The 16,114-nt window shown below is 41.7% G+C and overlaps 1 protein-coding gene across 2 annotated transcripts in view; it reads left to right on the forward strand.

The window, feature by feature from the left end:
• Nucleotides 1-16,114, forward strand: part of rab28 (RAB28, member RAS oncogene family) — a 40,971-nt gene that overhangs the window by 5,371 nt on the left and 19,486 nt on the right. For both annotated transcript variants that reach the window (XM_079504686.1, XM_079504685.1), the window contains exons 2-4: nt 695-791; nt 6,090-6,178; nt 9,221-9,350. In XM_079504686.1, the coding sequence (XP_079360812.1) occupies nt 695-791; nt 6,090-6,178; nt 9,221-9,350 (316 nt within the window). The remainder of the gene's footprint in view (nt 1-694; nt 792-6,089; nt 6,179-9,220; nt 9,351-16,114) is intronic.

A 16,114-nucleotide genomic window follows, 5' to 3' on the forward strand; every position in this document is an offset into this window, starting at 1 on the left:
AGTGTCAATGACTATAATAATAATGCTACTAATGAGAATATGTATCATAATACAAATGTGTGTGTAATGTGAATTTGTAATTATTACATTACATTGCTGTTAGAGGATGCACTACTAAATCAGGTGTTCTGTTAGGATATTGGATACATTAGCCTTTTTGTCTGGTTAGGTTATTTACCCTTCTAGATGTAGGCTATAATAACTGGTCTGGAAAAATAACTGGAAAATCCTTTCTTGGAATTTGGTCAATTTGAATGAAACAAATGTTTTCTCTGATGTGGAATGCAATTAGTTGGCTGTGAATTCTATTCAGCACCTAAGTACCCTTCTCAGGAACTTAGGAAGCACACTAATATATTATTCTTGGAAAATGTTTTGCTAGCTTCTTGCACTACATTGGCTTATGCCATGATTTTGACTAAAGCCTATGTACAGTCAGTATGTATGTACGTATGTGTACGTATATACACTACAGTAGATATTAACACACACACACACACAAACACACACACACACACACACACACACACTAGTATGTAGTACTGACTGTGCAGCTGTGAGTATGTTTATTTAATTTGATCAGACTATTTATAGATTCATTTGGTTGGGCCTCGAGCTACAGATTTTGAATGATCTTGCTAGCCAAAGCACTCAGCACTCATTCACTGACTTTCCCTTTGTCTCTCTATTTCAGACGTCACTCGCCACCAGGTTTGCACAGGAGGCCTTTGGGAAACAGTACAAACAAACCATGGGCCTGGATTTCTTTCTGAAGAGAATAACTCTTCCAGGTGAGACACCTTCACAATCCTTTGGGAATGCTATAGTTTGTTGTACACCCCCAGCATGGACACGTGTGCTCTATAAGCACACAGGGGGCAGGAGGCTTTTTAGACTTGCTAATACAATGGAATATTTTGTCCTGCAAGGTTATGGGGGAAACGTACGACTATTTGTAACCGTAAATGCTCTATTATAAACCTTTTAAAATATGTGCTATTCATGTGGGGTTATGTGAATGTTTAAGTGGCATAATTATCTATTTGAATCCCCATTGGTCATTACAAATGTAACAGCTTAAAAATAGTTTTATTTTGTCAAATCACCTTTTTGATTAGATTTGTTTGCCTTCATATTAGGGACATCCCAATCTGCGCCAAAACATTATAGCAAGCTAATCAAGAGATATTCTTTTATTGATTGGTATATCAGCTGTGATTAAGCCCTTTTCTACCCCATTGCACTCTGTCTACGTACAGTAATTGTATTTGATACATATAAAATACACATGCATATACCTATTCTGTCAGGATATGGTACTTATTTCCATTGCGCTCCTGTATTGGCTGGATTGCAGGCAGGAATAGTGTTCTAGTGTGTAAGCTACTCGTAGCACATTATAAACAACACATGAACACACATATTCCACAGATTACACATCATAAAAATTAATGTGCATTCGCTGCCATTTTACAAATGTTTTTTAATACTTACGTATTCTTGATTTTATTTTATTTGGGAGTTTATTCCACTCTTCCCCACCTGGAGTAGAGAAATGTAGCCTACTTCTAACCTGATTCTTAAATTAGGCAGTTTCAGGTTGTACACAGCAGTCCTCGTATTCATTATGGAAATTTCTTATAAAAATAAATTAGCAAAGAATACCATGTCGAACCTTATATAAACCATGATACATTCTTTAACTTCAAAATCCTAAAATCAACAGTAAGCCAGTTCTTACTTTGCACTCATTTGTTCTCTTGGGGTCTAAGGACTACCCTCATTAGTTGTTCTGCGGTTTATGACGCTAGTGTATTTTTAGTTATTTTTGTTATACAATTGTACCAGGCAGTTGGAGAGTAATCAATGTATCATTGAACTAATGATGTATGTCCTTATGGTCTCTTTATCAAGGAACTTTGGTATTCTTGCTAAACATGGCTTGTGACTGAACCTCCCCAATAACAGTAAGGGCCATAGATTCACCTGTCATACATAGGTTCAGCTCACATCCAAGATAAGTAACAGAATGTTTTTCTGTATCACATGGCACTCCACAGAAAAACCAGGCAAGTCTCTACATTTAAACCTTGATCCAAATAAAACACTTCAGATTTACCTAAGTGCAAAGATATATTGTCACATAACTAACCACTTACATTTTGAAGCTTGTTGCCAAGTAATGTCTATATAGGGGTCCTAATAGGCCAGAATTAACATGATATGAACAAATTGCCTCTGTGTCATTTATATAATAATAATAATTATAATGGTAATAATAATGTTATGATGGCATATAAAATAATTATACAATATTATTATATTTCTAATATAATAATACAGTAGCTGTCATACAGTATAGGTGTCGTAAAAGGGGATTACTCTCAACTTGCCACAGTGAGGCAGAAACTGTTTAGCAGGGGCTAAAATGTGACTATAGCTAGAAGATATTTTAAAGTGGAAAATGAAAGCAGTCCAACAGCCACGTGTAACGTCTGAAATGCAAGTGTTTCAAGAAGCGTCAAGCATATCTTACCTAAATTGGATTCGTTTTACTAACTTTAACTATTTCAAAAATGTAAATATCGGATCAGGACTCTGTCTTGGCACTTGGTACATACTCAATATGAAATTGATTATATGATTAAAGGCAAAGAAATAACTTGATCGGGACATCCCTACTTTATTGATATCTCTGGGGTTTTAAGGTCTAATCAAGTGTTAGTTTTCACCACAAATGATTAGATGCACCACAGTGCGATAATATTCTATGATAATTCCATGTTTAACGGTTTCTGGTACTGCTATTTGTTTTATTTTTTATTTCCCCAAACCAGCATTTCCAGGTAGAGCGATTAGAGGCTAGATCCGCAGGTTAACTCAGGACTGTTTGAATGTGTCTTTTCTAGTAGCTCCACATTGTGGAGAGTCTGCCACTTCTCAGCGTTATTCACTGTGAAAGCTCTCCTCTCCAGAGCAAACACCAAGCGTTTTTTTTCCTTCCTCCACAAGGCCAATGGACAACTTATGCCCAAACGGCCAAAGCCTCGCTCATAATTCTGTGGGTACAGTGCAGAGTAAATACATTTAGCATTTTATATTCATACAGTAGATCCCAAGTTCAACTGATCTTTGTCCTGCACCACATAAAACATTCATGTTCCTATTTGTTTATGTTTAACCTGCGGAAATAAAGCCATGCTCTATGTCCCCGCTTAGATCTGTAAAATAAATGTTTATTGACTAATGCTATATTTAGACGAAGGTACTCGTTTTGACTTCCTACTCTATGAAATGGGGATTTTCAACATTTTTAAATGGCCACAGCTTTAAGCTCCACAAGTCTGCAAAGTGGCTCCATTCTTTCATTAGTAATAAAATACCATTAAGCTAGGGCAAATTAAGTGCTTAAAGTAAAAGTTATGCTGATTTGCGTCTTGTGTGTTGGCTGAAATATACTATTTTGGTTTTGTTTCAGTCTCAGCTTATGGGACTTAAGAGAACTAAACCCCCAAAAATGTTGTGGTTAAATCAAAAATGAAAAGGCCAAATGTAAGCACATGCTGCAAGGCTCAAGTTTTAAAATAAGACCGTGTACAATGCTGTTAATTGTAGAAAGTTTCATTCCAGTAGTACAGTTCTTTTTTTTATTCTGCCGAAAGCGCTGATCCTTTGCATATCAAGCAATGACCTTTTGTTTTATGATGGCTGACATCTGTATCTTTGCTGCAGCTATAACACTGGTTCAACACCAGAGCTGTTAAATGGCCCATTTTCTGGAGGAATTGGGTGTTGATGAGCTGATGAAGAGGAGGGTGGCTTTGCGAGCTGGGTGGTCTGGAGCTTCGTTAGGACCCCCCCCCCCCCCCCTGCCCTTTATATTGAGAGAGGTTGTGTGGGTCTTTGGGGCTCAATGGGGCTATAAGGCTCTCCTTGCAACGGGGGCGAGAGTAGCCTATACAGCCAGTGCTGGCCCCTCTCTTACACATGAAGGTCCAGCTTGTCAAACTTAATGTAGATTTTCCAATGCTGGGAGAGGTGAGGCGAGGCCGATTGGCACACAACAGCCTCCTCTGTGTGTGCACTTTTTTATAACAATACCTCTTCCAGATGTGTCCGCCAGCAGGGGCAGTGGGGGTGGGGACAGGAGGGTTGATCAGAGCTGGAAATTACCTTGATAAATACTTTCTTCCCTGTTTTCTCCCCAATTTTTTAAATTGCTAATTCACCCCATGTATATAGTCCCTGTCACTGCAAACCAAGATTGGTCTTGGGTAGGGTGTAGAGTTAGACAATCACGTGTTTCCTCCAATACACATGGCGTCACCACTCACCAGTCGCTTCTTTTCACCTGACAGAGAATCTTCAGTAGGAGGGTATAACATGCGTGGATGAACACACTATCCATCCCAGTTTTGCTCCCTGCTGAAAAGGTACCCCGGCTAACCCGTAGTAGTCCCAAGTGCAGCGACAGAGATTGCCCTCCTCTGCCAGCTTTCCGCTCGTGAATACGGCCACCTGTGTTTGCTGGAGTGCCCGGCCAAGCCGGATGCACCATGGAGAAATTGAACCCCAGTCTCCAGTCTCCATGGTGGTGGGCAGGAACTTTAGCCCTGCGCCACCCGGAGCCATCTGTTGATATATACTTTGACAACCTAATTGTGTTGGATGCCACTGTGTCTGGACTAGTTCCATCTCCATCATTGTTTATAAAAGATAAATGTGGGACAGTGTTTTTCTTAAATTGTCTTTTTAGACAGTAAAGACACTGAAGACAGAGAGAGAGAGGTTAGGACATGCAACACAGGTATTCAGCTGGACTTAAACCAGGGATGTTCTGCAATTTCTGCATGCCCTGTGAGAGATGTTATTTTCTTATCAATGTGTAATTTTTATTACTGTTGGCTTTTTAAAAAAATGTCTTGGAAGGCCCCTCTATCAAGGCGCATGTGTGCTATTTCAGTGAATCTACCACATGAGCAAAGGAGTAATGTCTGGGGGGGGTGGGCGAGTGGGACGGGGGTTGTGTCGAGTCAGCGTGAATCTCCCGAAACATAAATAAAGTTCATGTGTGAGCGTGGCGGATGAGGCCGCCGATCACTCGCAGTAACACGGAGGGTCCGTTATTCATTGCCTTCTTCAAATGTAGCTTCATGTTGATGCTGTATAGTCTAGATGTAGTCACAGGGAACATTGCCGTTTCCTTCCTCTGGGTCAAAAAAGGGGGACTCATGAAGGGGTTGATTCGTCGAGCCGTGTCCGCACACTCCTTCATTGCTTCTCCCACCCGGTACAGAGCTAGTCTTATTACAGCAACATTCAAGCCTAATTCCTGCTTCGTCATGCGATGGTGTTGCTTTCCGATAATAACAGATTTTCATGTTGCGTTATCTTCCGAGAGTGGCACCATTGTAAGTCTAAGCATAACTTAGGCTAAACTGCTCACTTAGTCTTCTTTTGCTTCATCCACAGAAATCACAGCAAATCTTCTTTTCATTGTATTTGTCTGTTTAAATTGTTGCCGCTTTTCTTAACACATAATTCTCCTCACTTTCCTCGACTTGGCAGAAAAAGTCACAATGCAAACAGCTCTTCCCAGGCTAATAAGTGCTTGTTTTTTTCCTCCTGTCAGGCCATTGAGAATGTTTAAATTAGAGGGTAAGCATACCTATCCCCCCCCACGCTCTCAATCTGTGGACCTGGATATTCTTGGATGCGAGGTGTGGGTGACCTGCCAGGCGTGAGCGGTTTAGCATGAAAGATTAATCTCTGATTTATTGTTTCCAATATGTAGTATATGAACAACGACGACTTTTATTATAGAAATCCCTCACCCAAAACGCGGGGCTCCAGTTACGGCTGACTCGCCGTTTTTCTGCGGATTATGAGCTTTGTTAAAACAAACGACTAAATGTTTTAAAAGAGAGACAGAAAAAACATCCGAGATGGAAAACCATCACAAACTGGTGACGGTTCCTTGACCAACGTACATCACATACCCTTAACAAAGATATGTTAAAACATTTGTACTTGTTAGTGGGTTGCGTTCAAACTATTTCATATGTGGGACATTTGTTCTTTCTCTTCAGGTAATTTGAACGTGACTCTGCAGGTGTGGGACATCGGAGGTCAAACGCTAGGAGGGAAAATGCTGGATAAATACGTCTACGGAGCTCATGTACGGTGACACCCACATGTGCCCAAATACACCTGCGAATGCAGGGTTCGATTTGCTGGGGGGGACGGAGAGGTGAAAGTCCATGCCTCTGCTTTTGATATCCACCCATGTGGTGATGAAAGTTTTATCCCTGGTTCCGATCAGACTTGGGACATATAGATATATCTGATATGTTTGACCTAATGTAAATTTAACGATAATGTAAGTCATTTTCTGGTTTAAAAAAACCTTTTTAAGGCTTTATAAAGCTCTTCTGATAGTAATCACTGCTATAGAGTGTTTGTTGTTCAGTAACGGGGGTCTCCTAGTCTCTCCGTCTCTTTTACCCATGTATTCCTTGTTATACCTTTGAATCCGGGGGCTACCTCTGTGTCCCATTAGTAGTTTCTATACATAATTATTATTATTTTTACATTTTTGAATAAGAATTTGAAGGTTTTCAGAAACCTCAGGTTAGGTTTTAGAAGGCGTTTTTATGATCGACCCTAAACAGAATTGCATTTTCAGGTGGTTAGCCAATTACATCCAATCAGGGCAGAGTATCCATTCATCAGCTTCACTTGTTTATCCTGTATCCTCCTGTGTGAGTTTTCTCTCCTGATTGGATAGATGGGGAGAGCTGGGCAACCCCTGTTATTGACACTCCATAGCAATGATTGCTATCAGAATACAGTATAGAGCCATTTAAAGGTTATTTTAACATACGGAAATCTCTTAATTTTATCAATTTAATAATACATTTAAAAAAGTATGTAAAAAAACCAGACAGATCTGCCCAAAACAGGGATGACATTTATTCTATTCAAAGCACATTGCACATCTTCCTGTAAAGTCTGCACTCTCAGTCCAACAAACAGACAATAAGCATTTCAGAATCTAGTCTCGCCGTGCTCAGTGGATGCTAGGTGTCTCTATCTTGTGGAAATTATTCTGGTGAGTCGAGCACAGTCGGAAGGACAACTTAATTGCAGTGTACTGCTCTGTTTTGAAAGGCTTCACGTATCCGTTGATGCCCTCACCCTCGACGAGGATATGTGATGTGACATCCAATAGAAGCCAGTTACTAAGGGTATATGGTTATGTTTGCCTTTTATAATGCCTCAGCAACTCCAATAAATTATAGCTCACTTGGGTTCACAGGGAAGCACATACAAAATTAACCCATTTGTGCATCTTACATACAGATATTGATATATAACAGTACAGTGCATACAATGCATGCATATCACAAGTCCACTCCACACACACACAACATGGATGAATAATATTGCTTTTGTTTAATTTAATTTACTTTAATTCACCAATAGTAGATATGGGCTCCGCTCTCATTAGTTTTTTTTCAATATGTGGAAATTTTAATTATCAATGTAATTACAATAACAGTGAGCAACCCTTTGCAAACACTGCAATTTCCGTGTGAGAGTTGTATTTGTTTGTGTAATAGCCGGGCAACCTCTGCAGGTAGCATTGTTGCTATAGACTACATCTATTTGTCACCTCCAGACGCACCTCAAGTACTCATTGTAGGAAGCTATGAAACCACCTGCTTTAAAACTGTGTGCGCGTGTGTGTGTGTGTGTGTGTGTGTGTGTGTGTGTGTGTGTGTGTGTGTGTGTGTGTGTGTGTGTGTGTGTGTGTGGTGTGTGGTGTGTGGTGTGTGTGTGTGTGTGTGTGCGCGGCTGCGCGCGCATGCGGACATGCACGTGCATGTCCTCCATGGAGGGACGTGCCTCTCACAACAACAGTGAAGTGCCACATTACGACACTTTGCTTAGGGAGTTTCTCACATGGTGATTTGTTAAACTTTCACAACTATTGTTGGAGGCAGCGCAGCCTGTAATCAATCATAGCCGTCCGTAGCGGCGTCGTACAATTGTCAGAGTGTGAGCTGTCGTCGGAGACCCTGCGTGTTGTGACATTGCGTGTCCGTGGAACAGAAAAGAACATCCATCCCTTCACCCTGCAATCAAAATAGACATATTTAACTTGGCCCACGACGTTCATATTCAGTCCTTTTGAACTGACAAAACCTGAACTAATTAGTTCATTGATTGTCATGCCGTTTTTGGGGGCTCTTGTATGTGTTGTTTAACACTGCAGAATGGTTTGTATCTGATTCGCTTCTTGTTTCAATGTCCTCATAATGCCGACATTGACTGTGAGTCTGTGAGTGGAATGATGGTCCAGCATTCACATTGGAATTATTTAGCGTTTAACTCCTGCGCTTATTCAGTACGACTCCGAGCAAGCGCAAACATTGAATAGATTGTCAATGTTAAAAAAACCAACCAATACTAGGGAATGGAAGAAGGGTTCCATCGATATAGTGCACAGATAATATCCCTGTCGAGTCGACCTAGATGTATGAAAGAGGGGAGTGCATGGAATATAAAATGGTAGTCGAGTACAGAGGTAGAAATCTTTGCAGTCTTTTATGGATTTATATTAGATGTTACCTCTTCGTCGTCTTGTCTTGTGCTGACACAGCTAGGAACTCTTTCCATGTGGACGGGACTTGACCATGTGAAAATGTGTCAATTTTACAAAAGGAGTCGTAGAGCAAGTGTGTGTGTTTTTATGTGAGCAAATGTGTGTGTCCTCATCAGACTGTCCTTAGAAGAGAAGCACTGCCACCTGCTGCTTGCTCACCCAAACACAATATGAAGTCCCATTTGCAGAGAACAATTCAATCCCATACTAATGCTCCATTCATCAGGAGCAAAATGTGGAATGCCCTGACACCATCCCATATCACTAGCTTCTTTCAAAACAGCTTTGCCCATGAAAGGAGATGGCATTCACTGCTGACATGTTATTTTTTTTTCCATTTCTCCCTTTTTCTACTTTGTACATATAGTGTTTTATATTTGTTGATGATGTGTATTTTTATGCTATGTTGATGAATTGAATGAACCACAGTGGGGACAAGTAGCCCAAAAGTTTGCTACATTTCGGACTAATAAAGTATTCAATCAATCAATATGAGCCAGGTGAGTGGGGGTCTCTGACTGGGGATCCCTGTGTGTCTCTCCCAAATCACAGGGTGTTCTTCTGGTGTATGACATCACCAACTACCAGAGCTTTGAGAATCTGGAGGACTGGTTCAACATGGTTAAGAAAGCCAACGAGGAGTCCGACATTCAGCCTGTTGTAGCGCTGGTTGGGAACAAAGGTGAGCATGAATTCAGACGCACGCACGCACGCACGCACGCACGCACGCACGCACGCACGCACGCACGCACGCAAAAAAACCAAAACATCTTCTGCTAGCCAGGGAGACAGTGTAGAAAGAAACTTAAGTAGACATACATGTCTGGTCTGTTGGGAGCTTTCAGTTGAAGGTGTCACATGTCGAAGTGTGTATTTGTGGAAAAAGCCTCGATGTAGGAATGTGATTGTTCTAAAGGGAATATAAAAGGTCTGCTAGACAGAAAGATTGGGAGCCAGGCAGGGAAAGATGTCTCGTTATGTCTGCTCCTCCTACTGATCACTATCAATGGTCATTCATGCTTTAAAATCCAAATGTCTCTGCCTTGTGCTTATGTCTGTCTCTATTGTCTGAGTTTCAACTGAAGAATTAAACAGAAATACACGACATGCGTATACATACACAGGCACGCACGCACGCATACAAACAAGGACACTGATTCATACAGCAGTGACTTTACAACCTATATGTCTTTGCCTTGTGTTTGTGTCTCTATTGTCTGCGTTTCACATTAAAAGTCACAAGACATTTTAAGAATTATACAGAAATGTGCACACAGCCACACAAACACAAATAGACACACATGCACGCACGCGCGCACACACACGTTTTAATTTGTGTTTTTTGTCATTTTGTTTTGAGTGAATATATGTGATGTATCAGCTTGGGACCACTTACAGCCAGGCGTCTGTAATTTAGATGTCATTAGAGGCAAACCTTTTCAAAAGGCAAGCTTTCAAAAATAGCGAAGAAAAATACCAGATCTACAAGTTCACAATGCGTATGGTTCTGCGTATAGCAGGATCTACATTGAGACATTTTGCTTTTACTTGCTTTTTTTCTTGCGTGGGCCCAAATATCCCTATGTAAGATAAGGTTTTGTTTGACAGTAAGAAATGATGTTAACATCATCATCTGATATAAACGTGAATGTTACAGCCGAAGGTAAATGAGATACGATAAGTGAGATACCGGTAAGCTAATTGATAAGACAGTGAGGTTTCTGATAGTGTGTGCGTGTGTATATACGGTATGCGTGTGTATGGGGGACGTCGATGGGAACGGTGATGTTTGCAAGCCCAGTAGGGAGTGACTGACTGTGATTTAAGACCCCTCGGGGGCCGTCTGACTCTGGGCACCGCTAATCTGTGCTCCTTGAGCCCCGTCGCACCCCGCCCCCCAAACCCTCCTCCGGTCAGTCCGAGCTTTTGCCCCGGCGTGGAGTCACCGAGTGAGGACAAGAAGAAGAAGAACTGGATGATAACCAGACAGGCTTCCTCTAACCCACCACCCCTACCCCGTCATCCGCCCAGCTCCAGCAAATAAAAGACTAATAACGATGACTCTTTTCTAAACACGTCCCTCCGTGACAGATGTGGAGTTGTGACTGCCGACGTGTTATTGTAAAGCGGGAGGGGTGTGTGTGTGTGTGTGTGTGTGTGTGTGTGTGTGTGTGTGTGTGTGTGTGTGTGTGTGTGTGTGTGTGTGTGTGTGTGTGTGTGTGTGTGTGTGTGTGTGTGTGTGTGTGTGTGTGTGTGTGTGTGTGTGTGTGTGTGTGTGTGTGTGTGTGTGTGTGTGTGTGTGTGTGTGTGTGTGTGTGTGTGTGTGTGTGTGTGTGTGTGTGTGCGTGCGTGCGTGCGTGCGTGCGTGCGTGCGTGTGCGCGCAGGGGCGTGCAGGGGCGGCCTTAAGGATCGGGAGGCCCCATTCATGACGTCATAATTTTAACAATTAATAAATTAATAAATAATCAAAATAAATAAAATGTTTTTTTTTTCTTTTGGTCAGTGTGTATTATCGGACTTCAAAGCATGAACAGCATACACAGCCAAGTAGAAAAATACACAAAAGCAGCTTGATTAAACAATGTTTTTACCTGAAGGTATAACTGGAAGGCAGCATAGGCTATACAATGATGCAATCGCAACTTTAGCTGCTGCCAACTAGGTATAAGTGGACGTACAGGATGAGGCTGAATAATTGACGAGGCTGATTGGAAGGCTGCGATGCAATGCAATATTACTTCTACTACTACTACTAGTAGTAGTAGTAGAAGTGGAACTGGCAGCCATGCCTACCAACAGCCAATAGGAACTGGCAGGACCAAAAATAACAGCCCGTAAAAAAGAAAGAAACAAGTTAAAAGGAGGGAAAACCGATAATACAGCAGATAGCAACACTGCTCTCCACAGCCAGAAAACTACATTTTTGATCTAAATTGAGTTTTTACAAAAAAATTACTTATGTGAGTTTAAATTTGTTTTGTTTTAGAGAAAAAAAGCGTTCTAAAAATTGCAGTAACTACAGGACCAATTTTGGGGGTCAAGGGTCAAATCAATAATAAATGAGGTAAGGTCAAATCCCGATGGGAACCGCAAGGTTCCCGGTTCGATCCCTGTGGGCTCCCCCTGTAAGCAACCCCGGCTGATGAAAGGATGAGCTCTCGACTCGAACTGATGATTTAGAATGTTTAATTCCAGAAACACCGTAAGAACTATAGGTGGAAAAACACACAAAACAGTACACAAATGTTACATATATGGCTTCTGATGAAAACAATTGACAAACCATACAGTAGCAAAGCTGAATACTGTAACTATATGAAAATCAAAGTCCCAAATATATAATTATTTGGGTTTAGATAGGTAATTAATATTAACAGTTGATGGAATAAAAGGTACATTTCATGTTTTCCAAAATAATGTGTTTTACAAATAATCTTAGCCTTGTTTGTTAAAATGATTCAGTACAGATAAAGTAATTTACATTCCATCATTATTGGTTCAAAGGGATAAAATGTAAAGGTTTGTCATTAAGATAATTCATGATTCAGTAAGTCATGTTTTGCACTCAAAGGATTGTCAGTTTGGTATAAAAATAGTTCATGCTGAGCAATAGTAATTCAGAGGCTCATTGTCAAATGTTATCGATTTATTTGTGACTTTGATTTATTCAGCTTTGCTACTGTATGGTTTGTCAATTGTTTTAATCAGAAGCCATATATGTAACATTTGTGTATTGTTTTGTGTGTTTTTCCACCTATAGTTCTTACGGTGTTTCTGGGTTGCTTACAGTAAGAACTTGTTGCCCTCAGCCAGGTGCTTAAACAAAATGAACCTTTCGTTCTGAACACTGAAGCGTTCCCTTGCTGTTGTTTTCATTCATGGCTCTGTTGCCAGAGTAATGTAGTAAGAGAGTGGTGACACGCTTTGATCTCGCCGCAAAGCGGGTGCCTATGGGTGATAGTTCCAAACATTGCTCCTATGGCTGGAACTATTCCATTGAGATATAATGAGCACTTCCGCATTCCATTGTTACAACTTACAATGAGAGTCAACGAGAGTGTCATTACTCTCTTTTATACTACTCTGTCTGTTGCCAAGAAAGACCGCGCTAAAAGTACTCTCATCTACTTCCTTCCTGTTTCTCACAGTTTCAAATTAAAAGCTATACAATAACAGAGTGTAATAAAACGAACTCAAATACAATTATTTCAAGCAAAACACAGAACTTGGTAGAGACATTGATAATAATACACTATATAACCATGAAAACCGTTTAAATGACTCAAATAAAGAGAAACTATATAAACATAGGCAGCCAAAGTCCAGTGTAAAGTAACTTTGAAAGTCCTTGTTCAACTCGTTCTGTGGGCAACAGTGCCGTCGTCTGGACAGGGGGAGCATCTCTTTAGCCTTTCTTAAGGGAAACAATACTTAGTTCTATGGTAACAGTTTCTTACTCAAAGTAGTGCTTAAGTGGTTCGTTACACCCCCAGAGTTAGTGTGGAGGTGTCCTTGAGCAAGACTCTGAACCCCTGATTGCTCCTGATGTGCAGGTTGGTTCCTTGCATGGTTTCCTCCGCCATCGGTGTGTGAATGTGTGAATTCATGGGTGAATGTAATGCACGTCTAAAGTGATTTGGATAAAAAGCGCACGCGAGTTTTCCGCCATATAAAATCCAACCGTCAGCTGCTTGTGACGGAATTCTCCGCTATATAAGCTTTTATAATGATTTAAAATGGGATTGCTGTAATCTTTTTTTTTTTCTTTTTTTTTCCTGGCCTCTCCTTCTTCAGCACTCCTTGACCGGTTTGGCGCACGCACGCTGCCGTTCACTTCCTGTTTACGTGGCGACTGAAGTGTCTCATAACTCTAAATCCACAAAGCTCTCCATGGTTTTGACAAAGCGCTGATGTTCGGAGGTCTTTTCTGGTTGTCTGATGTTCGGAGGTCTTTTCTGGTTGTCTGATGTTCGGAGGTCTTTTCTGGTTGTCTGATGTTCGGAGGTCTTTTCTGGTTTTCCGCTGATCGCCATTTGGAACATTGGGCGTTTTCTAGACCAATGATGGCCTCGTTTTAGCTCGTTAGCATTAGCGCTAATAATGTAGCATCTAAAATGGACCGCAAAACCGGATGCGTGTCGCAAACAAAACGAAGGGACTCATAAAATGTGCCGCTACCCACACATGGGTCCCGACTCCCGACCCACTGTTTGGGAAACAGTGCCTTATATGGGTATGTCTGAGTCAGGGTGACATGCGCGTGACAACACGGTCCTCCCATTGGACAGTTTAAATTATCTAGGATAGGATAGGACAGAGCCATTGCAAGGACAGTTCACTCTAAAGTCCATAGACTCCAATGCATTCTGTAAGCTTCACTCTAAAGTCCATAGACTCCAATGCATTATGTAAAATTGTGCTGTCTACATGACATGCTATAAGTCTGTTTCAAATGCTATCTAAGTCTAAGAAGTGCTGTCTAAGGGGGTAGGGTAAGTGCTATGGGCCATGATGGAGTCTGAAAAGGTAGGGTTTTCAGACTACGGCGGAAGATCAGGAGTGATGCTGCAGTTCTGATTGCAACGGGAAGTGCATTATGCATTATGTAAACTTCACTCTAAAGTCCATAGACTCCAATGCATTCTGTAATCTTCACTCTAAAGTCCATAGACGCCAATGCATTCCGTAAACGTCACTATAAAGTCCATAGACTCCAATGCATTATGTAATCTTCACTCTAAAGTCCATAGACTTCAATGCATTCCGTAATCTTCACTCTAAAGTCCATAGACTCCAATGCATTCCGTAAACTTCACTCTAAAGTCCAAAGACTCCAATGCATTGTGTAAACTCCACTCTAAAGTCCATAGACTCCAATGCATTCGGTGAACTTCCGGTTCAGTTCTTTGTCACTCTTGGCCAATAGCAGTCTATGTAGAGGAGGCCCCTGGAGGCTCAAGGCCCGTTTCAATTGAAACGATTGAAACATATATAAGGCTGTGTAATGAAATGAAATGAAATGATTACTATATTTACCCAGGGTATCTGGGCTAAGCTCAAGAACTTGTTTCCAGCCAGGCCCTGCTCATAGAACATTTCATCGTAGTGGTTCAATGCCTTGTTCAAGGGCACTTCAGCGGTGGTAATTTTAACGTGTCGGACCGCTGATTCGAACTGGCGACCTTCCGGTATCAAGACCGCTCCGCAATCCGTTCGGCCACCGTGTGTGTGTGTGTGTGTGTGTGTGTGTGTGTGTGTGAGTGTGAGTGTGAGTGTGTGTGTGAATACGTGCGCGTCTGTCCATCTCGTGTGCGGAATGGTGACCGCCCACCCTCGCGTCGGTGATGAACGGCCCGCAGAGTGGCAGGAAGCTCTCTCTAAATGTTACTCGACGGGGGGACCATAGGTCACGGCTTAATGCGCCTTCGTCTGGGAGGGCGGATTCCCATCTCTCGTACTCGTATCCGTCGCATCTCCTAATTCCCAGGGCTTTAACACTGGGCGCCGGCGTATTTAGGCTAGGGATTTTTTGGGACTGTGGATGAGTGCGCGTGCGCACTTGCGCGTGTGTACTGTAATATCTAAGTGGTTCAGGCGTAGACATCCCTGCTGCTGGGGGACCCCCCCACCCCTCGCCCAGTCAGTCTCCTTCTAATGGCTCTATCGCTGAGAATCACCCGCGTGTGAGTGTTTTCTCTGCTCCTACAGGCTGAAAAAAAAAGAAAAACAGGGATCCCACACAGATTGCCCTACCAGGAGCAATCAATTACCTAGCCAGACTTTATGGATCCCCCGGACCCTCTCACAGACTCCTTTTTTTCCAGTGGGCATGAAGAGAGAGTTAGTCTAGCTTTCTAGTGGGAATTGGCCACACAGACATTTCTGTTTTTGTTCTCTCATTCTTAGCCTCTCCCTGCTTTCTCTGTCAACCTTTTGCCAAGGAGCCTCTAACACTTTTATGTACCACAGAGCTTATTATTATTATTTATGTGCTCGTACCAAGCACCGATGACGGCAACATGACAAATGCACATTTTATTTGCGGAGGACAGCGTTGAGATTTCTTTTCAACAGTTCCCATGAAGTTGGACCGACTTGAGGCAGCCTTCCATTTAACCGCTTTTTGACCATGTTTGTGACAGCTCAAATATAACAAGAGCTATTACTCAGGAACTTATAAAAACACAATATCCTCCACACTGATTTATGTCCGTGTGATGGCTTGTCTTTGGGGAGATTCTCGGTCTTGACCACTCGTAAATTTTAGTGTTGTTTCCAGTTCTGGTCGTTTGGTTTACACACCTTATCTGGGTATGCTGATTGTATTAGGCCACCTCTATAGCTCTCCACAGATACTGGCGAAGGTTGGTTTAGAAATAAACAATTATTTCATTTCTTAATCTAGTTAAGCATGTCAGGCTTTTTTTTTCCAAATGCAGTCCTCA

This window comes from Electrona antarctica (genome assembly GCF_951216825.1).
Source record: "Electrona antarctica genome assembly, chromosome: 1".
NCBI lineage: Eukaryota > Metazoa > Chordata > Actinopteri > Myctophiformes > Myctophidae > Electrona > Electrona antarctica.